This window comes from Jaculus jaculus, chromosome 2 (assembly GCF_020740685.1).
Source record: "Jaculus jaculus isolate mJacJac1 chromosome 2, mJacJac1.mat.Y.cur, whole genome shotgun sequence".
Lineage (NCBI taxonomy): Eukaryota > Metazoa > Chordata > Mammalia > Rodentia > Dipodidae > Jaculus > Jaculus jaculus.
Genome location: NC_059103.1, coordinates 19,474,629 through 19,502,211, shown reverse-complemented (window position 1 = coordinate 19,502,211; position 27,583 = coordinate 19,474,629). Strand labels below are relative to the sequence as shown.

The following is a 27,583-nucleotide window of genomic DNA, read 5'->3' as shown; positions in this document are numbered from 1 at the left end:
GAAGATGGCTCAGTCCTGAAAGTGCTGGCTCTGCAAGCATGAGGACCTGAGTTTGGATTCCCTGCAGACATGTAAAAGCTGGGTGTGGCAAAGAACACTTGAAATCCCAGCACTGGAGAAATAAGGAAAGGAAAAACCCTAGGGCTTGTTAGCTAGTATTTTAACCTAGTCAGTGAGAGAGCTTGTCTCAAAAAAAAGTTATACTGAGCTGGGCGTGGTGGCACACACCTTCAATCCCAGCACTGGAGAGGCAGAGGTAGGAGGATCGCCGTGAGTTCAAGGCCACCTTGAGACACCATAGTGAATTCCAGGTCAGCCTGGACCAGAGTGAGACCATACCTCAAAATCAAACAAACAAAAAGTTATATTGAGAATGAGGAAGACACCTAATGGTGACTCACCTTGCGCACGTGGGTGCCCACGCACACAGTTGAGAAGCTGAGGAAAAGTGTGACAGATGACTGGGTTCTCTCATTCTTGAAGCCCTGCCTACTGTTCAGGACTGGGACAAGTCATTTGTCTAAGTGAAGGCTCATTTTTGCCTACTTTTTTGGGTCTACAGTTGAGCTGTGGGATGCTCAGCCTCTGAACCTTGGGCCTCTTCCCACCAGGCTCTAAAGGACGAGCCTCTCTCTAATCGAGGGCAAAGTGTTGTTGCCATATCCTTGCCCTTGCTGGCTCCTTGCCATGTTAACATGTTCTAATTCTGCCCTAGTCAGAAAACTGCCCCCCTTGGGTCTCGAGATTACTGGCTACAGAACAGAACAGAACTGCCTTCAATCTCAGTTCCTGCCCCACCCCCTCCTACCTTGAGACCTGCAGGCTGCCCAGATGGAGAGCATCTATCTTCCTCTTGCCTCTGCAGCCTGGCCTTGGCCTTGAAACACCGATGATCATGATCATGACTGGGCTCATCATGCCCTCTGGTCCTCTAGCTCTGTTTCTGCCTACTTTGTCTTGGTTGTAGTTTTTCATGATTATATTTGTAGCTTTCTTGTCTTCCTAACAGTATATTCAGTACATTTCCCCGTATACTGTGCCCACCTAGACCCAAGTCTGCTTTAATTGCCAAGGATCTTCTCTGCTTCTTTAGTCAACTCCCTGCCTTGGGACTGAACCTCATCCAGCAATAGTTAGCTTTTCTTTTTCTTTTTTTTTTTTTTTAATTTATGAGAGGCAGAAGGAGGGAGAAAGAGAGAGCGAATAGGCGCCCCAGAGCCTCTAACCATTGCAAACAAACTAGACACATGCGCCACCTTGCGCATCTGGCTTATGTGTGACCTGGAGAATGGAACCTGGGTCCTTAGGCTTCACAGGCAAGCACCTTAACTGCTAAGCTATTTCTCCAGCCCTGACTTTTTGTTTGCCGAGGTAGGGTCTCACTCTGGCTCAGGCTGACCTCGAATTCACTATGTAGTCCCAGGGTACAGCGATCCTTCTGCCTCTGCCTCCCGGGCGCTGGGATTAAAGGCCTGCACCACCACGCCCGGCTAGCCCTGACATTTTTTTTTTTTAAGTGGTGTAACCACTGGTAAATTGCCTATGCTCCAATAAAATAGCCCTCAACCTATGCTAATGCAAGCAACCGTAATTTAACTCAGTGGGTCGGTCTTTCTCTCTCTCTCTCTCTCTCTCACACACACACACACAGACATGGGAAAGGTGGTGGGGAAGAAGGGGTTTACAGTGGGAGAGGTTGATGGAAATGGGTATGGTGGTGCACGCCTTTAATGGCCAGCAACTCCTGGTTGGAAGGTCGCCAAGAGTTCCGAGGCCAGCCTGGGGCCACACAGTGAGTTTCAGATCAGCCTCGGCTAGCGGGTAACCTCGTCTCCGCCCACGAGATAAACTCGAAGGCCATTTGGCTCTCCCCATCCATCCCTGGCTGACAACCTTCTTCCTTGTGCCCGGTTGGTTCTGAGCCCCGAGCGGCTCCAGCCGTGGGGCGGTGCTCCCCCTGGCGGCAGCGCCTCGCACTGCAGCGGCCGCGCGCTCCGCCCCGCCCCGCCCCGCCCCGTCCCGGCCTCGTCGGGCCCGGCCGGGGGAGGGGTCGCGGCGGCGGCGTCAGCGGCGCCCGGGCGGTGGGAGCTCGGAGCAAGATGGCGGCGCGAGTGCTGCGCGCCCGAGGAGCGGCCCCGCTCGGAGGCCTGGGACGGCGGGCCACCGTCGGCAGCCTCCTGCCCGGGCTCCGGTGAGCAGCGCCGCCCTTTCCGGGAGCGACCTAGGAGTCGGGGGGGGGGGGTGTGCGCCGCGGGGTGGAGGTGCCGGGTCCCCCCGGGGCGGGCTCCGGAGGCGGGGAGGCGGGCACGGCGGGGCGGGCCGAGGCCTGTGGCGGGGCCGCAGGGCCCAAGGTCACGGCGGGCCGGCGGGGCCGCGCGGAGGGCGCCGGGGGCCGAGGTGGGCGCGCGCGGAGGACGCCGCCCCTGCCGCGCACGGTACTTCGCCGGCTCCTCCGCACGTCCAGTTCCCGTTTAAACTTTTTCCCTCCCCGCAACCTCGCCGGGTTCCGAGTCCGTCACCTTGACATTTCCCATATGCCGTTCTCTACACCTCTCTCAAACTTGCCCAGGCTGACCTGGCAGTCCCTATGTAGTCTCAGGCTGGTCTCGAACTCACAGCCATCCTCCTGCCTCTGCCTCCCCAGTGCTGAGATTAAAGGCGTGCGCCACCGCGCCCGGCTTCTTTTAAACTTCTTCTTTGAGACAAAGTCTAGCTGTGTGTAGCCCTAGCTAGCCTTGGACAGCAAATCTTGTGCCTCAGCCCCCCAAGTGTTGAGAATTGGAGGCACGCACCACCACGCCCAGCCTTGGACCTTTTAAATAGTGCCTTTTTGGTGGTGGGGGAGGGAGGAGAAAGGAGACATCTTGAAAATACAGGGGACACTTAAAAAGGAAGGAGCAAAGGACTATTTTTTTTTTCTTTTTCTTACTGAGAAGTGAACAACCCACTATTAACCTTTTTTTTTTTTTTTTTTTTTTTTTTCCGAGGTAGGGTCTGGGTCTGCCTCTAGCCCCGGCTGACCTGGAATTCACTATGTAGTCTCAGGATGCCCTGAAACCCACCGCGATCCTCCTACTTCTGCCTCCCCAGTGCTGGGATTTAATGTGTGTGCCACCACGCCCAGCTGTTGAGCTCTTAATATGGGCAAAGGAGTTTGATATAATATGGTTTATTTAACTTAGTAGCAATGTTAAGTAGTAGGATGTTCATTTTAGAATGTGGAGCCTCAGAAGAGGGCAAGAGAGACATCTAGAAGTATTAAACTTTTTAAATTTTAACTTTTATTTATTAGAGACAGAAAGAAAATGGGTTCACCGACGCATGCACCACCATGTACATCTGGCTTATGTGGGACCTGGAGACTCAAACCTGGGTCCTTAGGCTTCTCAGACAAGCGCCTTAACTGTTAAGCCATCTCTTCAGCTCATAGAAGTATTAAACTCTTACCAGGCTCAGTGACCTTCCTAGGACTGACTGATGCTCGATTTCTGTGTCCAAATTATTTATACCTGATGTTTAATATGTTTATATTTATCCAAGTTGATTAACCAAACAATGAACTTACTTTCATTCCTATTGAGCGTCTGGTCTCCTTCCTCTTCCAACAGTTAGCCCCTAAAGTTTGTATTTTGTTCTTTAGAACACAGGAAGCTGGGCTAGAGAGACGGCTTAGTGGTTAAGGTGTTTGTCTGCAAAGCCAAAGGACACTAGTTTGATTCCCCAGGACCCACGTAAGACAGATGCATAAGGGGGTGCATGCACCTGGAATTCGTTTGCAGTGGCTAGAGGCCCTGACACACCCATTCTCTCTCTCTTCCTCTCTCTGCCTCTTCCTCTCTCTCAAATAAATAAAATTTTTTAAAAATTAAAAAAGAAAACAGGAAGCTGAAAATGTTCGCCCAGCACCTCAATATCTGAACCTAGTAAGCTAAAGATTTGGGCCTGGGTCTTTCAGATACTCCACTTCCTGCTGGAACTAAATGCTCTATCCTATTGGTTCTTTGATGACGGTCAAGCCCCCGCTGTACTTTTGCATGTTTTTTCCCTGGTCTTCACATTTGGCATTCTCCTGGGCTCAATCTATAGTCAGTGAACTCACTAATTCCTTGTATCCAGGAGCTTCTCCTAATTCAGAGGAGAGGAACCCAGAGCAATTTAGCGCCTTGTAAAGGTTGAAGTGATTGCATGCTATTCAGGTGGAAAAAGCAAATTGGCAGGCCTCCCCAAAGGAGATGTCTGGGCTGCAAGCAACTTGTGGGAGTTGTCAACTATGTTGATACATTAGATGGGTTTGTTACATTGTTTTGGGTTTTATTGAAATTCGTTATATTTTTTAAAGCCACAAAGCTCCAGGAGAGAGAGTGGATAGTGAAGAGGCTGTGATGCAAGCCCCGGGATGTGCTAATACTTACAGGCTGGATAGAGGACAGAGAGAGGCAGCAAGGGAGACTGGGAAAGAGCAGCCTGCAAGGTCGTTGTTGTTGACAGCTGTCGTATTTCAAGGAGGGAGTGAACAGCTGGGCTGATACTGACTAAAAGGTTAAAATAGGATGACCAAAGAAAACTGAATTTGCCAATAGGGGTGCGTGGGTGACCTTGCAAGATCAGTTTTATGATTTTTTTTTTTTTAAATGAGGAAGTCTGGGAGTCTCAGCCTTGTCTGTGTATTTGCCTGCACATCTTATTTAACTCTCTACTAAGCCCAGGTTAGGGCTTCCAGCTGCTTTCTGGACATTTTAAGGCGTACAAGTGCTTGAAAGGATTTAGGGTGCCAGGATGTAACTTATTCCTTCCATAAAGCTGCCTCCTGCCTCCCCCCGCCCCCCGCCCCAGTAATGGAACAGCTTCCATTTAATGGCCTAGGCCAGAAACCAAAAGGTCTTCTCCAAGCACTACCACTGCCTCACTCCTAGTTGGTAAGCTATTTCAGTCCTGCCTGTCGGTTATCTTTTTAATTTTATTTATTTATTTATTTATTTAAGAGAAAGAAGCAGGTGAGAGAGAGAGAGAAAAATGGGTATGGCAGGGCCTCTAGCTGCTGTAAATGAACTCCAAATGTGTGCACCACTTTGTGCATCTATGTGGTTTACATGAGTCCTGGGAAAAGAACCTGGGTCCTTTGGCTTTGCAGGCAAGCACCTTAACCAGTAAGCTGTCTCTCCACCGCCCCCCCCCCCTTTTACTGGGGCTGGCAGGGGTTAGTGGAAGGGAGGGGAGTCAGGTAGCTACTGCTTTAACCCAACTTCTTAGAACAGATCCTCCAGCCCTCTCCCCCTCCGGCCTCATCATTCTGCAGTCATTCACACACTCCTGGCTTTAGAAGATTAGACTAGTTCTTTGAACGTCCCATGTATAGCCACTTGACAAAGATCTTCTTTATCTTTCATATCTTCAGTTTAGCAAGTATTTCTTTAGGTAATTGTGCCTCGTGACTGGGACTTCATCTTTGCCCCCTCTACCACCTGTGTCTCCATCCAAGAGCTTATCTCTCATTGGCTATGATCATGTTTCCCTGTTCCCACCAGCCAACTCAGCTCTTTGAAGTCAGGGTTGGGTTATTTATCTTTGTGTCCTCCACACTGGCTCAGGGTCTGACACGTGCTGCCAGTTAGTAAAAAATTTAAGGTTTGAATGAATAAGACCCACGGTGTTGTCTCATGGTGTGGTCTTGAGTGTGAAATGTATTTCCTTTCTTCGGTTTGGCAACCTTGGCACTGTCTTCCACACCTGATCAGAACCTGTGTCTCGAGCTTTTTGCCTCAATTATCTTTTTTTTTTTTTTTCAGTACTTGTGATGGAACTCAGGGCCTCATACATGTTAGGTAAACACTCTGCCACTGAGCTGTACCCTTAGCACAGAAATATCTTTTCAGTATGTCCCTTCCCTTATTCCCTGCAGCCATCAGAACACTAGGCCGCCCTTTGTCCAATCCACTGGGTGTTTATTGAATGCCTCCTTTGTGCCTATGGCTGTGGGCGTGGCAGCCCATAGGGAGCCGAGAAACTGTGGTCCCTGCCCCTATTGCCATCACAAGGCTGCTTTCATGCTTTTTTGGTTGTTTCCAGGTAGGGTCTCACTCTGGTCCAGGCTGACCTGGAATTCACTACATAGCCTTAGGGTGGCCTCAAACTCATAGTGATCCTCCTACCTCTGCCTCCTGAATGCTGGGATTAAAGGTGTGTGCCACCACACCCAGCTTTTTTTTTTTTTTACCCTATTTTGAAAACTTGCTAGAAACACACCATGTTCCTAACAAATCCAACTGATAGATGTAATGCACATAGCCACCCTGTGCCCTTTGCCTTCCTGTTACAGCTCTCTCCATCCTCCCACACCTTTTCTCCTGCCTTCATGAAATTCTTTGCTATTCAAGAAACACACCATTCATTTTCACGACTCTTTGTCCTTGTACATGCTGTTCCTCTTGATTGGAATTATCACCTGCCTTGTCCATCTGTCTTGCTTGGCCTGCAAAACAGAGCTGAAGTGTCTGTACTAGAGTCCCTTTCACTCCTCCAAGTCCAGGCCAGTGAGTCATTCGCCTGAGCCCCTGCGGGGGGTGTGTCCACGTCTACAGTATCTGTGGGCATTCTGGCAATTTCCCAAGAAACTACACAGACTCAGCATCTAGTCTGTTTTGACTTGTTCGCACATGCTGCTTACTCTAAAGGCTAATGTTTCGTGGAGTGTGCTGCTGTATGAAGTGTGACATGGATGTGTGTATAGATGATGTCGTGCATACTCCTGGCCTTGGTGGTTATCATTGGCAGTAGAAAAGCCAGGCTTTGCCAGGCATGGTTGGCACATGTCTTTAATTTGAGCCCTCAGGAGGTAGAGGTAGGAGAATCTCCATGACTTCAAGGCCACACTGAGACCACATAGTGAATTCCAGGTCATCCTGACCTAGATTGAGACCTTACCTTGAAAAACAAACAAACAAAAATAAATAAATAAAAGAAAATAAAAGAAAAAAAGGAGCCAGGTATGGTGGCGCACGCCTTTAATCCCAGCACTTGGGAGGCAGAGGTGGGAGGATCACCGTGAGTTCAAGGCCACCCTGAGACTAATTCCAGGTCAGCCTCAACTAGAGTGAAACCCTACCTCGAAAAACCAAAAACGGAGAAAAGAAAAGAAAATGGAGGCTTCGCCTGGGTCTTGTCACTCTGACAGCTCACTGGCATAACTGCTTCCACCTCTTCCATGACTTGGCTGAGACCAAGAGACAATGAGGTGTCTGGACGTATCGGATCACCTTGTTCAGCTAACACCTGACACTCAAAAGATTTCAAAGTTTGACATGCAAGTGCTCAGATTTTGAACTTCAATCTTTTAATATGCATTACTATCTACATTACTAAGTGGTTTTGAGGACCTAATGAAATGACATAAGAAAATTTCATTGACCAGACCATAGCAGGGATGTGCATTTATTCACATTTGTTCCTCTTTTTTTGGGTGAGGGGAGCTGGATAGAGTCTCACTGAGCTCATGCTGACCTGAAACTACAGCCCAGGTTGGTCTCATTCATGTCAATCTTCCTACCGTAGCCTCATGAGTGCTGGAATTAAAGGCATGTGACATGACCCACCCTATTTATTTTATTATTTTTTTGTTTATTTTTATTTATTTATTTGAGAGCGACAGATAAAGAAAGAGGGAGAGAGAGAGAAAGAGAATGGGCATGCCAGGGCCTTCAGCCACTGCAAACAAACTACAGACGCATGCGCCCACTTGTGCATCTGGCTAATGTGGGTCCTGGGGAATCGAGCCTCAAACCAAGGTCCTTTAGGCTTCACAGGCAAGCACTTAACCGCTAAGCCATCTCTCCAGCCCCTATTTATTTGTTTACTAATTTAAATAAGGGATTCAGGGCCAGAGAGACAGTTCAGCAGTTAAAGGTACTTGCTTGCAAAGCCTTATGGTCCAGATTCAGTTCATCATTATTTATATAAAGCCAAATTCACAAAGTGACACATGGATCTGTTTTCAGTGGCAAGAGGTCCTGGTGTGCCCATACTTACACACACATACACTCTCACTCTCTCTGAAATAATAAAATATTTTTATTTATTTTTTTGACAGAAAAAGAGGGAGAGAGAGAATGGGTGCGCCAGGGCCTCCAGCCACTGCAAACGAACTCCAGACACATGTGCCCCCTTGTGCATCTGGCTAACATGGGTCCTGGGGAATCAGACCTGGGTCCTCTGGCTTTGCAGGCAAACACCTTAACTGCTAAACCATCCCTCCAGCCCAATAAATTTTTTTTTTTTAAAGTAGGGATTCTGGGGCTAAAGAAATGGCTCAGCAGTTAAGGTGCTTGCCTGCAAAGACTAATGACCTGGGTTTTACAGTACCCATGTAAAGCAAGATACACAAAGTGGCTCATGTAGCTGGAGTTTGTTGGCCGTGGCTAGAGGCCCTGGTGCGCTCACCACAGCTGCTCTTTTTTTATTTTTTATTTATTTATTTATTTATTTATTTTGAGGTAGGGTCTTGCTATAGCCCAGGCTGACCTGGAGTTCACTATGTAGTCTCAGGGTGGCCTTAAACTCATGGCAATTCTCCTACTTCTGCCTCCCAAGTGCTGGAATTAAAGGCATATGCCACCATGCCTAGCTTTTTCCTTTCAATTATTTATTTGCAAGGCGAGAGAGGGAGAGAATAGGTGTGTCAAGGCCTCTTGCCACACTCCAAACAAACTCCAGATGCATGCCCCATTTTGTGTATCCGGCTATATGTGGGTATTGGGGAACTGAACTCAGACCATCAGGTTTTACAAGCAAGCACCTTTAACCCACTGAGCCATCTCACCAGCCCTGGGCTTCAACTTTTCTCTCATTTTCTTCTTCTTCCTTCTTCTAAGAATAGGTTTTATATTGGCATCATTATACCTGGCTCATATTTGTTCCCTCATTCTCCACTAAGTAGAGGCATTTATGAAAGCAGAATACTATGAGACAGTATCTACAGACACTAAGGTCTTTGTACTTCTGATTAGACTCACAGTGTCTTATCTGTTATTCCTAGGAGACTGATGACCTCCAGTAAGAGGCCTCGGGAAGACAGCTGGTTAAAATCCTTATTTGTCAGGAAAGTTGATCCAAGAAAAGATGCTCACTCTAATCTACTAGCCAAAAAGGAAACAAGCAGTCTGTACAAATTACAGTGTGAGTAATAGGTCTGTTGTCTGTGTAATTGACTTTGTTTGTTTGTTCATAAGATTATCAATGAATTTTTTCTTGTTTCAGTTCACAATGTTAAGCCGGATTGCCTAGAAGCATACAACAAAATTTGGTGTGTATATGAAACTATCTGTTTCTTGGGGAAAAATAACGGTTGCAATATTTATTGGCCTAGCTAACACTTGATAACAGAGGCTGGGACCTTTTATTTCCTTAAAGCTGTCTGGTCAGCTTTTAAAAATATATATTTTTTTTAAAAATAAATAAAATATATAATATTTAAATTATTTATTTATTGGAAAGAAAGAAAGAGGCAGATAAAAAGAGAATTGGCATGCCAGGGCCTCCAGCCACTGCAAACAAACTCCAGACACTTGTGCCACCTTGTGCATATGGCTTACATACATGGGTACTGCAGGAATCGAGCCTGGGTTCCTAGGCTTCTCAGGCAAGCACCTTAACCACTAAGCCATCTCTCTAACCTAAGGTCAGAGGTGCTCAACATGAGCTCCCTGTGGGATTGCCAATGGCACTGGTTGTAAACACACACATGGTCTTAGAATTTAGCATATTACTGACTTCTTTAGCTTAGAAGGACCTTTCAGAGCACTGTGGTCCATCTGCTCATCCAGTAGTGGTGTCAGATCCTCCTGACTGCCCATGCTTAAAGAACGTCCATCTCTGGGTGGCTTTGTGTGTTAGCAGTTAGAATTTTTATTGTTTCTGAGTTCCTCCTAAGTAAAGTTGCCCCCGTTTGGGGGTCTGGCGCATGCCTATAATCCCATCCCTAAGGAAGCCAAAACAGGAGGATTGTGAGTTTGAGACCAGCCAAGACTATATAGGAAGTCCCTGTCTCAGGAAGAAAGAAAGCCCTGTATATTTGAATATAACTGCCATTTCTTCCCAAGACTTCCCTTTTCCAGAATCCAAGTCCCCTGAGAAGATTGTCATGGTGTGAGTTCCACACCCTCTGACAAAGTTTGTAAACTGTCAGGGAAAATTTACCTTACCAGTTCTTAACTTGCAGAGATCATATAATCATGATGAGTAGTGAGCAAGTATAATGGAAAAGTATGTTTTAATCTTTACCATCTGCTGCTTTCATCAGAAAACAAGGGGTTTTGTCTATAGAATCAGCAAAAATTTCAAAAAAGCTTCAGAAGCAAGTCTTACTTTGCAGTTGGGAAGTTTTGTCAGGTGAAGCATCAGCATGTGACTTGTTGCTCACCTTAGCACATTTCTGTTTATTTAAAAATGACCTAAAGCTGAGCTTGGGAGGTGTAGGCAGGAGGATTAGGAGTTCAAGGTCATCCTCATAGCAACATAGCAAGTTCCAGACCCTTCTGGGCCACATGAGAACCTGTCTTTTTAAAAAGTTTTTAAAACAACCAGCCATATTGATACACACCTGTAATCCTAGTACTAAGGAGGCTGAGGTGGGAGGATCATGAATTTGAGGCCAGACGTGGCTACAGTGAAACCCTGTCTCAAAAAAATTAATAATAATAAACAGGTAGTTTTAGTTTTTTTTTCTTATAAAATGAACAGTTATCTCTATCTTATGCTTCCCTGCTCATACTCACCATCTGCCTCAAATCTCTGGCTGTGTGTTCATATTTGCATGTGGCTGGCTCGCTTGGCTTCGACTCAGTCACCTTGCTCCTGAAACTTCCCTGTGTGTGCCGTGTTGTGCATTACCCTTTCCTTAGTTCTTGATGGTCGGTCAGTCACCACGGACCATGCTTTCTCCATCTGCCTTGTGTTTGGCTTTCTGCTAGTTTCCATCACCCCAACTCCCTCCCCCCAAGCTAACCTCCTTTCTGACTGCCCTCCTGGGTTGTCTCTGCCTCTCTGCCGCACCATATAGTCCTTTATCCCAGGATGTGTCAGATTGGTCTGGGTGGGTTCTAATTCTCTCCCTTACCATACTTTCATTTTTCTCCCCCTAAAACTTTCAGCAGTTCTCTGTTTCTAGAGCAAAAAGACATAGTTTACTTGCCTGGTTTTCAGAGGCCCCTGCGAGGAGATCCTGCCACACCCATACAATTCTGAGTACAAGTACTGCCTGCCTTACAGCCTCTTTCAAGTTAAACCAGGGCTTGCAAGAGCAGGTTTGGAAACCCCTGTGAAGAGTATTGATGTGATGGCACACACCCTTAGTCCCAGCACTTGGGAGGCTGAGGTAGGAGGATCACTGTTAAGTTCAAGGCCAGCCTGAGACTACTGAGTGAGTTCCAGGTCACCCTGAGCTAGAAAAAGAAAAAAGAAAAAGAAAAAAAGAGTATTAGCCATAAATTCATATGTGATGCTTATTGGTAAGAAACCTAGGCCCACAGTTATGAGCGGCCATGACTGTTGTGGCTCAGCCAGTGGTCCTAGTGAGTAGTGGTCATGAATTGGTTGGTATATTCAGCGAAAGACTATGTGACACCCTGGAAATCGCTCAGCTGTCTGAACTGCAGAGACATTAGTCTGTTTCGGGATTGTCTTCAGTTCTGATTCTTCCACACTACTAGGTCCACTGTTACTTTTGGGATTGCTGGCAGTTGAGATTGCGTCACACTGCTGTGGCTGGCTGTTTCTCTCTGTTTAGGCATGCTTGTTCTCTGAGCCTACTGCCTCAGCCTGCTCCGCTGCTTCTCATGCCTGCCTCCGTTGTGGACATTGCTTTCTTTCCTTTCCAGTTTCTGCTGTGCTCTTTTCTACTATTGCCACGTCTCTCGTTCTTCTGTGGAACCAACAGAACTTGGCTTGTGTAAACACATTCCTGAGTAGGTCTTTTCTTCTTTCTCCTGAACTGGCAAGTGGAGACCCATAGCTCCTGGAATCTTAGGACCTTTGGCTCTCTTACTATTTTTATCACTTGTCTTACTTATAACTTTTATACTTTTATGCTTGTCTTTCTTATAACTCCTCTAGATAGTTTGGTTGAAAGCAAATCGTGATTAGTGGAGCACTGGTGCGCAGTAGAATTAAGCTGAAAAGGTTATAAGTTCTCAGGTCAGTTGCCAGAACACATAGTAGGTCCATTCCTCTCACTGCTCGTGTGCTGACCACTGGTAAATCTCTTTGGCTGTTTAATCAGTGTGCTGTTTCTTCTCTTCAAGTCAAGAGGTGTTACCTAAGATTCATGAAGACAAACATTACCCTTGTACCTTGGTGGGGACTTGGAACACGTGGTATGGCGAGCAGGATCAAGCTGGTAGGAAGCAGAAGTCTTTGGAATAAATACCTTCTCCTGAAGCCTTTTGTAATTCCATTAATTATGTTCTAATTTAATACTTGTTTTATACTCAGAGCTTTTCAAGTGTCAGTCTGTTTTATGGCTCAAGTAGTTTCTTCAGTATAAAAACTAGTTTCTTCACTATAAAGACTACTTTTTATTATCTTTAATGTTTGAGTCCGTTATGGAAACTCTCTAACTCACAGGCCAGTATATGGCACACTGCAGTTTTGTACTGTGTTCACATTTCATGGATCTATCTTTTCAATTTAAGAGTGTCTTTAAACTCTAAATGTCTTTTAAAATGCATTTCAGTCCACCTCTGGAGGTACGAAGGAGGCTATCCAGCCCTCACAGAGGTCATGAATAAACTCAGAGAAAATCAGGTAATGGTTTTGAAAAAAAAAAAGCACTTATGCAGTTTAATGATAGTACAGAATTAAATGACATTATTGTTTTCAGTTTTTGTTAGTAAATCGTTTGATTTTTCTAGTAGAAATTTTTATCATTTGAACTGTTCTATTCAGGTATGAAATTAACCATGATACTACTAAAATAGCCATTCTTTTCTCTCTCTTTTTAAACTCTTTAAAAAATATATTTTATTTATTTATTTGAGAGAGGGAAAGAGGAGGGGAGAGAGAGAGAGAATGGGCATGCCAGGGCCTCTACACTGCCAATGAACTCCAGATGCATGTGCCCCCTTGTGCATCTGGCTTACATGGGTCCTGGAGAATCAAACCGGGATCCTTTGCCTTTGCAGGCAAATGCCTTAACTGCTAAGCCATCTCTCCAGCCCTGTTCTTCTCTTAATAGTCAATTATACTTTGACAAGCCAGCACTTATATACTGGCCAGGCTGCTTGTATACTGGCCAGGCTGCTTGATAAACAGTTAGCCAGGATTAATATGAGAAACTATCAGCCATCAATATAATTGTTTTTTCTTTCTTTTCTCTCTCCTTTTTTGATTTTGAGTCAGGGTCTCATGTAGTCCAGGCTGGCCTTAAACTCACTATGAAACCAAGGATGACCTTGAACTTCTGATCCTTCTGCCTCTACCTCCAAAGTGCTTGGATTACAGGCATGCATACCATGCCCAGTTTGTGTGATGCTGGGATTGGAACCCAGAGCTTGGTGTATACTAGGCAAGCTATTCTACCCACTGACCCACATCCCTAGCCCCACACATGCACATTCTTTATCATAAGACAACTACTGTCCTACCTTTATGTCTTCCCTAATAGCTCTGTGTTAGTAGAAGTTTTGTTATTTCCAGTGTTGGGAATGGAACTCAGGACTTCACACCTGCTAGCAAGTGCTCTACCCTGAACTACATCCTAAGCCATCAGAGGGAACTTTAACAGCCCCACATCATTAGGAAAGAAAGTCTAAAATAAGTCCCAGATGACTGAAGATGCCTTTGAATTCTCTGCTGTTTATAATCCTCTTGTGGTCTCTGTATACTATCATCCTGCTTAGACATTAAGTGTGATGGACATAAGCTGTTTATATTGCTCTTTTAAAAGAAAAATGTTGGTTTATTTATTTGCAAGCAGAGAAAGAAAGAGGAGAGAGAGATAGAGAATGGGCACACCAGGATCTCCAGCTGCTGCAAACGAATCCAGATGCATGTGCCACTGTGCATGTGGCTTTATGAGGGTCCTGGGGAATTGAACTCAGGTAGTTAGGCTTTGCAAGCAAGTGCCTTGGCCTCTGAGTCATCTCTCCAGCCCTATATTATTCTTTAAATAATTAGGAGTGCTGGAAGGATGGCTTAGCAGTTCAGGCGTTTGCCTACAAAGCCAAAGGACTCAGGTTTGACTCCTCAGGACCCACATTAGCCAGATGCACGAGATGGTGCACGCGTCTGGAGTTCATTTGCAGTGGCTGGAGGCCCTGGTGTGCCCATTCATTCTCTCTCTGTCAAATAAATTAAAATTAAGATATTTTAAGTAATTAGGAGACCATATAGTTTGTTATGTAAACTGGGGCATTGGGCTGTGGTTGGCCAGTGGTAGAGCGCTTGCCTAGCATGTGCAGGACCCTGAGTTCCATTTCCAGCATCACAAATAAATAAACCTGGGCTCTAAAGAGGGAGAAAGTGCTGTTAGTCATTATGCCAGTTCAGCAGATGTGAAGTGGGAATGTGTCAGTCCAGGTGGGCCCCGTGCTTACCCTGTTTATGGCAGTACTGTATGGGAGAGAGCACATTTATACATAAGTGCCAGCAGATTTCATGAGAGCATTTTCTTCACCCAAAGGAATTTGTGAATTTCCGTAAGGCAAGAAGCGACATGCTTCTCTCTAGGAAGAATCAGCTGCTATTGGAATTCAGTTTCTGGAATGAGCCCGTGCCTCGGTCAGGACCCAATATATATGAACTCAGGTCTTACCAACTCCGAGTAAGTACCGGCGATGAGCTAAGTGTCCTTTCATCACTTCCTGATGCTGACAGTAAAACTTGAGTGAACTGCTTTTCGTTTTGGTTTTTTGGTGAGGTGGAGTCTCGTGTAGCCCAGGCTGTGCTGCAGCTCCCCATGCTTCTGACTTAGTCTCCCAAGTGCGGGGATTACAGGGGCGCATCATCACATGCAGTTTGTATTGTGACTTGTTTTCTTCTTACCCAGTCCTGTTATTCTTGTGTTCGCCTCATTCCTTCTCTTCTAATAAGCTCTTTGGTTATTTTTTTTGGTTTTTTGTTTTGGGAGGGGGGGCTTTTTGCTTGGTGTTTTGTTTGTTTTTTTGAGGTAGGGTCTCACTCTAGCCCAGGCTGATCTAGAACTCACTTTGTAGTTCCAGGCCGGCTTTGAACTCACAGTGATCTTCCTATCTCTGAGTGCTAGAATTAAAGGTGTACGCTACCACACCTGGCCCAATAAGCTTTTGTTTTTATGGTCTTATGTATAATGTTTACTTGATGTTTTTCTAGATGACATTTATTTATTTATGTGTGTATGTATGGGCATGCCAGAGACTTGTACTGCTACAAACAAATGCAGAAATGAATCACTTTCCCCATCTGGTTTTATGTTTCATATGGGTACTAGGAAATTGAAGCTGTGGAGCCATCTCCCCAATCCATAGATTTCTCTTTTTAATTATATTTTTTTATTTAATTGCAAGAGAGACAGAGAATGGGCACACCAGGGCCTCTTTTACCACTGCAGATGAACTCCAGACACATTGCCACTTTGTACATCTGTCTTCATGTGGGTACTGGGGAATTGAACTCCAGTCATTAGGTTTTGCAAACAAGTGCCTTTAACTACTAAGCCATCTTCTCAGAAACCCCCCATTACATTCTTTTTTTTTTTGGTCTTTAATCCCAGCACTCAGGAGGCAGAGGTAGGAGGACTGCCATGAGTTCAAGGCCACCCTGAGACTACATAGTGAATTCCAGGTCAGCCTGGGCTAGAGCGAGACACTACCTCGGGAAAAAAAAAAAAAAAAAATTGAGACAGGGAGGCATATAGAGAAAATGGGTGTGCTACAGCCTCAGGTCACTGCAGATGATCTCTATACATGTGTCCTACCTTGTGTACCTGGCTGACATCTGGTTCTGGGGAACCAAACCTGGGTCCCAGCCTTTGCAGGCAAGTGCCTTAAACACTAAGCCATCTCTCTAGCCCTAAACTTTTTTTATGTGTTTTTAAAGTTTTTTTCTTAATTATTTATTTTATTTGAGAGAGAGAGAGAATGGGCATACCTTGTGAGTCTGTCTTATGTGAGTCCTGGGGAAGCAAACCTGGTTCCTTTGGCTTTGCAGGCAAGCACCTTAACAGCTAAGCCATCTCTCCAGCCCTTTTTTTTTTTTTTTTTTTTTTTAAAGGGGAAGACCTCAGATGCAGGACTAGCTACATTATATAACATAGTAATATATTTGAACAAGAGCAACTAATAAATCTATGACCATTGAACAAATTAGACAACATTGTAAAAGTAAAAAAAGGTAACCAGATTGTGTGCTACTTTCTGTATGTTTTCCAACTTTTCCTAAAAAGAAAGATCCAGGAGGCAGCGTTTTTTATTAGTATAATCACTGTAGTTGTATATACAGCAGAGAAAATGGTTACTTGTATCCATTAACTGTCCTCCATCTATCGTCCTCCCCTTCCCAGCTTCCAGTAACAGCAGCATTGGAAGGAGCACATCTCAGCAGACATCATCTTTGCACTGCAAAGATTAGAGAGGTCCTTAGTGCATCTGCAGGGTGGACATCGCCATGGTTCTCATGACTTACCCTTACCTCATGTGTTGTATTCTCATATGAAGTTATGCATTATTCCTCCTGTGATAGAATGTGAATAGTGAATAGTCATACTTCTGCTCTTATTCTACATTTTTTTCTCAGAAAAGCTAACCAAAATCTAAATATTTTTTCAGCCAGGAACCATGATTGAATGGGGAAATTACTGGTGAGTATATTATGGGTGTTCAGTTTTTAAGGGTTTTTTGTTTGTTTGTTTGGTTGGTTGGTTGGTTGGTTTTATTTATTTATTTGCACACAGAGAGAGACAGAGAGAAAAAGAGAGAGAGAGAGAATGGGTGCACCAGGGCCTCTAGCCCCTGAAAATGTACTCCAGATTCATGTGCCACTTTGTATCTGGCTTTGTGTAGGTACTGGGGAATCAAACCCAGGTCATTGGGTTTGGCAGGCAAGCACCCCAACCACTGAGCTTTCTCTCCACCCCAGGGTTTTTTTGTTTGTTGGTTTCAAGGTAGGGGTCCACTCTAGCCCAGGCTGACTTGGCACTTACTCTGTAGCCCAAGGCTGGCCTTGAGACTCACAATAGCTTCCCAGGTACTGAGATTAAAGATGTATGCCATCACACATGGTTAATGTGTAAGTCTTATTAATAAATTATTTTAAGCCTGGCATAGTGGCACACTCCTTTAGTTCCAACACTCAGGAGGCAGAAGTAGGAAAATTGCTGTAAGTTTGAGGCCACCCTGAGACTACATAGTGAATTCAAGGAGAGAGAGAGAGCCCAGATTAACCTCTAACTTGCTTCTAGCCAAAAATGACCTTTAATTCCTGATCCTCCTACTTATACTTCCCAAGTGCTAGGATTACAAATGTAGACCACCACACCTGACTTATATTAATTCTTAGGGGAAAAATTCAAAAACAAAACAAAAGAAAAACTAGAAAAAGAAAAAAATCCAAATGCCACAACTTGACACTGGACTCTTTTTGTTGTTTTGTTTTTCAAGGTAGGGTCTCTCACTCTAGCCCTGGCTAACCTGGAATATAGTTGACTCTGTACTCTTAGGCTGGTCTTGAATTCACAGTGATCCTCCTACGTCTGTTTCCCAAGTACTGGATTAAAGGCATTTGCCACCACGCCCGGCTTATTTGGTTATCTTTAAATTGTTTTCACAAAGCCAGTTCAGCATTGAATTTGTATTTTGGCACATAGGTAACTAGTAGGATGGTGATCTCTGCAGAACATGCTTCTGACTATTACCAGGCTAAGGCAAGTATATTTTCTTTGCCTTTCATGATTGAATTAGAAAAATTCAGAATGAAATGAATAATCTGGAATATTTATCACTATCAATGAAAAACAGGCTTTTTTTTTTTTCCTTCTGAGCAGGATTACAATGCATGTTAAATTAATTTCTTTAATTTCAAATAATTTATCAATTGGATTTGCAATTTTGTAAAGATGCTGATTACTTCATTCCAAATATGAAGGTTAAAGAATTTAATATCATGGGCCGGAGAGATGGCTTAGTGGTTAAAGTGCTTGCCTGCAAAGCCAAAGGATCCCGGTTCAACTCTCTAGGACCCACATAAGCCAGATGCACAAGGGGGCGCATGCATCTGGAATTCATTTGCAGTGGCTGGAAGCCCTGGTGTGCACGCGCTCTCCCTCTCCTTTCTCTCTCTCAAATAAATAAATAAAATATATTTTTAAAAAAAGAATTTAATATCATGCATGGATTGTCCACAGAGTTATGTGAAGTAGGTCAGGTTACATTGTGTGCTGAGTCCATTCTGTTGAGAGCAGAGGTGTGCATAGTGATCATAAGCAGCCAGCTTCTCTCACACAAGGGTATTAGTTACTATGTTGTTGCTTGAGGAAAGACAGGGTTGATTCTGGTTTACAGTTTGAGGAGATATATTACATTATGGCAGAGGAGGCATGTGTTGCAGTCAGGTTCGCATTGCTGGTAGAAATCACCCAACCAAGAGCAGCTTGTGGGAAAAAGAGGCTTATTTTGGCTTATAGGCTCGAGGGGAAGCTCCATGATGGCAGGGGGAAATGGTGGCATGAGCAGAGGTTGAACATCACCCCCTGACCCACATAAGGTAGACAACAGGAACAGGAGAGTGTGCCAACCACTGGCATGGGGAAACTGGCTACAACACCCATAAGCCCGCCCCCAACAATATACCACCTCCAGGAGGCATTAATTTCCAGTTGCCATCAGCTGGGGAAACACCAGAACACCTAAGTTTCCGGGGCACTTGAATCAAACCACCACATCATGATAGCAGGAGAAGGCAGCCGGATGGTCACATTGTATCCAGTCATGAAGCCGAGAGGGAACAAGGAGCGGAGCAAGGCATAAAAATCCAAGCCCCGCCCTCTCCTTCACTTCCTCCAGCAAGGCTCCTCCTCGTACAGGTTCTACAGTCTGCCCTGGCAGGGCCACCAGCTGAGAACGCCTGCTGGGGATATTTCACATTCCTGTGAAGAGAATGCATGCCAACCTCCAGGATCTTTGTCCCTTACTGGCATAGTGATGCATGCCTGTCACCTCAGCATTCTAGGCCTAGCTGGGGTACATAGCAAGTCCCTGCTTTTAAAAAAAAACTTGTCCCTTGAGGTTTCTTGCTTGCTTGCTTTTTAAATTTTTTAAATTTTTTTTTAATTTTTTTTAATTTATTTGAGAGCAACAGACAGAGATAGAAAGAGGCAGATAGATAGATAGATAGATAGATAGATAGATAGATAGATAGATAGATAGATAGATAGATAGATAATGAGCACACCAGGGCCTCTAGCCACTGCAAAGGACTTCCAGATGCGTGCGCCCCTTACGCATCTGGCTAACATGGGTCCTGGGGAATCGAGCCTCGAACCAGGGTCCTTAGGCTTCACAGGCAAGTGCTTAACCGCTAAGCCATCTCTGCAGTCTGCTTTTTTAAATTTTTTAAACTTATATTTGAGATAGAAAGGGGTAAATAGAGAGGGAATGGGTGCACCAGGGCCTTCAGCTGCTGCAAACGAACTCCAGAAGCATGTGCCCCCTTGTGCATCTGGCTTACGTGGGTCCTGGGGGAATCAGATCTGGGTCCTCTGGCTCTGCAGGCAAACACCTTAACCTCTAAGCCATTCTTCCAGCCCTTGAGGTTTATTTCTTCATTGTAGCTGTTAGTAGCTTGTCATCCTGTTTAGCTCATTTACATGAATGAGGATGAACGTGTCTTCCCAAGTCCTGGCAGAAGGGCCTGAAATGCCCAAGGCTTCAGGCCAGAGCCTGAGTAGTACTAATCCAGATTTCTTGGGTACTTCACACTGAAGACTCCCTTCACAGGTTCCAACTTTGCTTCTCCTGGTGAAATCCCTTCCTTCATTTTCACCTTTGATGGGAGGATATTAGTTTTAGAAAAATACATTTTTTAAAATTTATTTTTAAATATTTTTATTTATTTGCAAGGAGAAAGAGAATAAGAGAGAGGAAATGGGTATGACAGGGCCTCTTGCCACTGCAAAGGAACTCCAGATGCATGCACCATCTTGTGCATCTGGCTTTACATGAGTGCTAGGGAGTCAAACCCAGGCAGTCAGGTTTTGCGAGCAAGTGCCTTTAATCACTGAGCCATCTCCCCAGGGCCAGAAAAATACATTTTTAAACCTATTTAAGGATTAACAACTAAATGTGAAAATGAAGTACCTAATGTATGAAAGATGGTGTTTAAGTTAAAAGGCTGATACTTATTGGTACTATAAAAGAAAAGGGTTTTTGCTGCTTGGTATTTTTGAAGCAGGGTCTCAAGTCCACCTAACAACTTATTCTGTAGCCCAGGCTGGCCTTGAACTCATAACAATCTTCCTATCTCAGCCTTCTGTGATGTGCCCCACTGAGCTCGCTTGTATATCTTTGTTTTGTTTTGAGACAAGGACTTTGTAGCCTAGGCTGACCTGAACATTCCATCGGGAATTATAAGTACATGCCCAGTGTAAAAAAGAAAGTTTAACTAATTCTAAAAAAAGGGAAAGTTTAAGAAAGGTGCCCATTTTTAACCATTTCAATCACTTGTTTTTGGTAGGGTCTCACTCTAACCCGGCTGACCTGTAGTTTACTATGTAGTCTCAGGCTGGCCTCAAACTCACAGTTATCTTCCTACCTCTGCCTCCCAAGTGCTGGGATGAAAAGTGTGCACCACCACGCCCCGCCTCAATCACATTTATGTGCGTGTGTACATGTGTGCACTTCTCTTCAGGCATAGTACAGTATGAGTGCTTTTTAGTACTTGTTTTCCAAAATTTTCCAAGTTCACTTTGCTGGACCTAAAGGTACTTTTCTGTAATCCAGCATTTGGGAAGTGGAGGTGGGAGGATGAGGAGTTCAGGGTCATCTTCAGTGACATAGTGAATTTGAAGCCTGCTTAGGAGTTCAGGGTCATCTTCAGTGACATAGTGAATTTGAAGCCTGCTTTAGCAGCATGACACCAAGCAAAATGAAAGGAAGGAGAGAAAGAAAGGAAATGAAAGGAAGAAAGAAAATAGTACTTAATCTAAACATCTTGCTCTAAGTGGAAGAAATATAGTCAGATTTGTTTTCTTTTGTTGAGACAGGGTCTCAAAATAGTCAAGGCTGAGCCAGGCATAGTGGCGCATACCTTTAATCCCAGCACTGGGAAGGCAGAAGTAGGATCACGGAGAGTTCGAGGCCACCCTGAGACAACATAGTGAATTCCAGGTCAGCCTGGGCTAGAGTGAGACCTTACCTCGAAAATCCAAAATAAAAAGAGAGAGAGAGAAAGAAAGAAAAAAAATAGCCAAGGCTGACCTGGAATCACCATGTAGCGAGAGCTGGCCTAGACCTTCCAGCCTCTGATAGAATTCCAAGTTCTGGGATTGCAGGTGTACATCATACTGTCCATCTACTGATTACATTGTTTTTCTCTTACAGGGCTCGTGCAATCCGCTATAGACAGGATGGGAATGAGGCCGTGGGGGGGTTCTTCTCTCAGATTGGGCAGCTATACATGGTGCACCATCTTTGGGGTAGGTATGGTTCTGTGAGTTACTAGGGGTTTTTTATAATATATTTTTTATTGATGACTTCCATAATTGTAAACAATATCCCATGGTCATTCCCTCCCTCCTCCCCTTTCCCCTTTGAAACTCCACTCTCCATCATATGCCCTCCCCCTTTCAATCAGTCTCTCTTTTATTTTGATGTTGTCATCTTTTCTTCCTATTATGATGGTCTTGTGTAGGTAGTGTCAGGCACTGTGAGGTCATGGATATCCAGGTCATTTTGTGTCTGGAGGAGAACGTTGTAAGGAGTTCTATCCTTCTTTTGGTTCTTACATTCTTTCTGCCACCTCTTCCACAATGGACTGTGAGCCTTGGCAGGTGTGATTGAAATATTTCAGTGCTGAACACTCCTCTGTCAAGTTACTAGGATTTAAGAGTCCATTACTAATTATATTGTCATGGAGCATATCTGGAGTCAGCAATCTCAAAGATCACAGGTGCATATAAGTGCTGGGCTATCCAGAAAAAAAAAAAAGGCTTACAGCAGGAGGTCCATGGGTCCTAGTTCCAGTACCAGGGATGCTAAGGTAGAAGAAGCCCTTTGAGTCTAAAGCCTGGGCTACAGAGTGAATTTCAAATCAGCTTGGGTTATAGAGACCCTACCTTCAAAAAAAAAAAGCCCATGGATCTATGGTTTATAAATTGATAATAGGAGTGGATGGAATGGTCAGGCATAGTGACATGTCCCTGTAACCCCAGAATTCAGGAGACTGGCAGGAAATCAAAAGTTTAAGGCCAATCTGATCTATAAAGCAAAACCCAATCTCCAAAATCCTATGGCTGGTGTATGACTCAGTGGTAGGGCACTTGCCTGACATGTACAGTTCTCATCATCAGGCAAAAGAAAAACAGACAAACTCAAGTAGTGCAGACTGGGCCCATGGTAGTTTCATTGACAGAAACCTAAGTCTTCCCATTCAGAATATGAGGAGAAAGGCCAGGATTTGGGAGGCAGAGGTAGGATTGCTGTAAATTCAAGGCCACTCTGAGACTACAGAGTTAATTCCAGGTCAGCCTGGGCTAGAGTAAGACCCTACCTTGGGGAAAAAAAAAATGAGGAAAATAGCCAGTGTGACTCCTAGAAGCCCCTGCTTCAGCCAAGCTCCTTGGTCACCATCTCAGTTCTGTCCACTGTCCAGATGTTAAGAGACTCCTGAAATCCTGTACTGAGAGATGGATGCCACCAGTAACCCCTCCACTCAGCTTCACAGAACACCCTGACAGTACATGGTATAGCTGGCTGAGATTTGGCTGCATGTCAAAGAGTTTTCAAATGTAATAGGTTTAGAAACAAATGTTTTAAAAAAAAATGTGTTCTGGCTGGGCATGGTGGCACATGCCTTTAATCCCAGCTTGGGCGGCAGAGTTAGGAGGATCACTGTGAGTTCTTAGCCACCCTGAGACTACATAGTAATTCTGGGTAGCCTGGGCTACAGTGAAACCCTACCTCAAAGACAAAAACAAAAAATGTGTTCTAAGCTGGCAGTGGTGGTGCATACCTTTAATCCCAGCACTCGGGAGGCAAAGGTAGAAGATCACTGTGAGTTCGAGGCCACCCTGAGACTACATAGTGAATTCCAGGTCAGCTTGAGCTAGAGTGAAACCTTACCTCAGGGGGAAAAAAGAAAAGAAAAAACAAACAAACAGAAGATATAACCAATGGGATGGGCATGTGGGTGGAATGTGGGCACTGTGTCTGACTTGGGTCTTGCTTCCATGTGGTTATGTTTAAGCTTACAAAGATCTGCAGACCAGGGAAGACATACGGAATGCAGCATGGCACAAACACGGCTGGGAAGAATTGGTATACTACACAGGTAAGCCCGTAACAGGCCTATGAGACTTGGTTCTTTTCTTCTTACTGTTTCAGTTACATTTTACCTAAAGCTAGTATGTATATCTTTTTAAATGTGGTGGTAAGGTATAAGGTTGAGAAGACATGAGTCAGGCCCAGTTTGTTGTTTGTTTGTTTTTTTTTGTTTTGTTTTTTTTTTTTTTTTGTTTTTCAAGGTAGGGTCTCACTCTAGCCCAGGCTGACCTGGAATTCACTGTGTATTCTCAGGGTGGCCTCGAACTCATGGTGATCCTCCTACCTCTGCCTCCCAAGTGCTGGGATTAAAGGCGTGCGCCACCACGCCCGGCCAGGCCCAATTTTGATGCTAACTTGACTCTTTTTTTTCTTTTGAGATAGGGTGTCACATAGCCCAGGTTAGCTTGGGACTTCCTATGTAGACCAGGTGAATTTAGGATTCTCCTGCCTCTACCTCCTGAGTGCCGGATTATGGGTGTGCACTACCACACCCAGTTTATATAGTACCTGGGATCAATCCCAGGACTTTACTTGTGCTAGACACATATGCTACAAAGAGCTGCATCTCCAGTCCCTTGACTTTTTTAAAAAATTAAGAAAACTGGGCTGGAGAGATGGCTTAGCAGTTAAGGTGATTGCCTGAAAAGCCTAAGGACCCAGGTTCCATTCCCCATTACTCACATAAGCCAGATGCACGAGGTGGCGCATGCATCTGGAGTTCATTTGTACTGGCTAGAGGCCCTGGCACACCCATTCTGTCTCTATCTGCCTCTTTCTCTTTCATTCTCTCTGTGTGTCTCAAATAAATAAATAAAAATAGGGACTGAGGCTATGGCTTAGCCCTGGGTCTACCAAAAATCAAGATTAATTTTGAAATTAAATTTGATACTTCCCATATGCATAGTATGTGTGCGTTTTCGTAAATGCACATATACATGTATAAATATGTATGGTGAACGCCATTGTTTGACCTGTGTAAGAAAATAGTTGGTCAGTACAAACCACAGGTAGTGGTAGAGGCAATAAATAGCAGCCATGATGTGAATCAAGCATATTTCATCTGTGTACTCACCAAGAAAGCAAGAGACTAATGTAGGATACAGTAGTGGGTCTTTTTTATTTTTTTTAGGTAGGGTCTCACTCTAACCCAGGCTGACCTGGAATTCACTATGTAGTCTCAGGTTGGCCTCAAACTCACAGCAATCCAACTACCTCTGCCTCTTGAGTGCTAGGATTAAAGGCGTGTGCCACCATACCTGGCTCATCTTTTATTGCTGACAAAGCCTTCCTGCCTGCCTGGGTCAGTTATACAGTACCCACATAAAACCTAGACACAAAATATGGCACAAGTGTTTGGTGTTCATTTACAGTGTCAAGAGACCCTGACATGCTCATACATATGCACATGTACAAATAAAAAATATAGTTGGGAGGGCTGGAGAAATGGTTTAGTGGTTAAGCGCTTGCCTGTGAAGCCTAAGGACCCCGGTTTGAGGCTCGATTCCTCAGGACCCATGTTAGCCAGATCCACAAGGAGGCACACGCATCTGGAGTTCTTTTGCAGTGCCTGGAGGCCCTGGCACACCCATTCTCTCTGTCTGTCTCTCTATCTGCCTCTTTTTTTTTGTTAAAGTGCTTGCCTAGCATGCACAAAGCCCTGGGTTTCATCCCAAGGACCAATATAAACTGCAATTAATTTATTCTTAAATTTTTCAGTTTCCAGAGCATGTTTACTCAGCAGAATTTTACAAGTACAGTCTATCTTTTCATCTCTATAGAATATGTTCAAATGTAGTACTTGCTTTTTGTAAATTTTAGTTCAAAAGAAACTTTTCAGAAATAATCTTTTTTACATATGAACTTTTCTAATTTCCCACAAAGGAAACAGATCTCTAGTTAAGATCACTTTCAACTTTAGCACCATCCTGGGATATAAGAGATTAGCTGGTCCAATATAGCTTGCATATTTCTGTCCCTATAATAGTTCTATGTTTTTTGGTGCCCTGTCTTAGAGCAGCATGTTTTCTGAACATTCCCAGCCACTTGATGTGTATTGGCCACCGTGTGTTGGGAAAGTACAAGCACAGTAACCTCGCCCCTGTTTTCAGTCCCGCTTATTCAGGAGATGGAGTCCAGAATCATGATCCCACTGAAGACCTCACCCCTGCAGTGAAGCTCCAGAGCTTTGACGTGCCTACACAGATGATGTGATGAGCATTTGCCATGAATTAATTTTAACTGTACATCAAGTGACAAAGAAACACTGAGTGTAAGCTGCTGTACATAGCTTGTGAGGCTTCTTTTCTTTAAAATTTCTATAATCATGTGAAAGGAGAAACCAAGGCAGTTTGACTATAGCTGTACTCTTGGAAACATCTGTTTGTCCAATGTTAACCTCCCACCCTCCAGAAAAAAATGAAAACTTGAAGTAAGACATGGTGGCTCAGGCCAGCACTCTGGAGACTGAAGCAGAATTGCAGCAAGTTCTAGGCCAGTCTAAGCTACATAGTGGATTTCAGGCCAGTTTGGTCTATAGAATGAGAGCCTATCTAAAGATAGATAGATAGATAGATAGATAGATAGATAGATAGATAGATAGATAGATAGATAGATAGCCAGCCAGCCAGCCAGCCAGCCAGCCAGCCAGCCAGCCAGCCAGCCAGGTATGGTGGCATATATCTTCAAACCCAGCACTTGGAAGGCAGAGGAAGGAGGATCACTGAGTTCAAGGCCAGCCTGACTACAGAGTGACTGTTAGGTCAGCCTGGGCTAGTGTGAGGCCCTACCTTGAAAAAAGAATTGAATACATCTGAATAAGATTCCATCTATGAAAAGCAATTAGCTATTTCTTTCTACCAAAAAGAGTTGGGGGAGGAATCTGTTTTAAACTTAAAAGTTTTGACAAATTTCAGGAGGGAAGACAAAAATACACATTTTGTCCTGTTTCTCAAACACTTTTTCTGAGTCTCAAACTAGGAACAAATTATAAGTGTGCCCATTAACTAGAAATGTTTTAATCCACTCACTGACTGTGCCCACAGAGTATGCAACATGATATCACTAAACGGGCAGTGTCGGGTTAGGCACATTTCATCAGTAATTCAGTCTTCACAGCGTGTGTGTCTCCATGTGAGAGGAAAACAATGGTTTGAACCTGTGTATCATGTGATTTCAAAATGAACACCTTGAATAGCACTAATTTTATTTGTAATATTTTTCTATAAAACAAGTAGCTATTGGAAAAGAGGTTTTATTTTGTAAACTGTCATTTGTGACCTCAGACCTTCTCTGGTTAATATTTTAGTAAGCTCATAGCAGATACTTCCAAGATCATGTGTGAAAGATAGTGCATGCTGAGATTTGACATAAAGATACATACATTGTCTAGTTGTTTGATTTTATTAATATAGTGTGCCAATTTTGTGACTGTGATCATGTGAAAGTCCCATTAAACTAAAAAATTATGTCCTATGAAATTCTGTTCCACCAATGGAGGAACTTATATATAAAATAAAGTGTGAATAAATCTCTTATCAAATGTCATACTTTTACATGTGAATGGTTTTCTCCAAGAGCATAAAAAAGTAAATAAAATCCTCTTAATTTTCACACAGTGCATGTTTGGGATCTTTTTTGTTCTGTTGATTGGTTTGGGTTTTTTTAAATTATTATTTCATTCTGTTTTGAGATCTTTTTGTTTTTCTTCGTCGTTTTGGTTTTTGAGGTAGGGTCTCACTCTAGCCCAGGCGGACCTGAAATTCACTATGTAGTCTCAGGATGGCACAGGGCCTAACTCTTAACTCCTATCCTCCTGCCTCCACCTCTCAAATGCTAAGACTCCAAGTGCATACAACCACACACAGCTCTTGAGATCGTTTGTTAAGAATGTGTGTTGTAAAGGACTTGTACTAGTGCTGTGCAGACAGGAGGCAAAATAGCACAGCAGAGAACACCCACATTGTCCATTTGGTTTGGGCTTTTGTTTCATTTTATTGAAGCAGGGTCTCACTCTAGCCCAGGCTAACCTGAAACTCACTTTGTAGTCCAGGCTGGCCTAAAACTCTTGGTGATTCCCATACCTCAGA

The 27,583-nt window shown here is 44.1% G+C and overlaps 1 protein-coding gene across 1 annotated transcript; it reads left to right on the top strand.

The window, feature by feature from the left end:
• Positions 1–2,088: 2,088 nt before the first annotated feature.
• Positions 2,089–26,161, top strand: Nipsnap2 (nipsnap homolog 2). The gene is made up of 10 exons (XM_045144042.1): positions 2,089–2,191; positions 9,029–9,168; positions 9,250–9,295; positions 12,291–12,385; positions 12,722–12,792; positions 14,669–14,809; positions 16,791–16,822; positions 21,558–21,652; positions 23,422–23,505; positions 25,607–26,161. The coding sequence occupies exons 1-10, from the start codon at positions 2,100–2,102 to the stop codon at positions 25,669–25,671; spliced, it is 861 nt and encodes a 286-aa protein (XP_044999977.1). The 5' UTR covers positions 2,089–2,099; the 3' UTR covers positions 25,672–26,161.
• Positions 26,162–27,583: the final 1,422 nt, after the last annotated feature.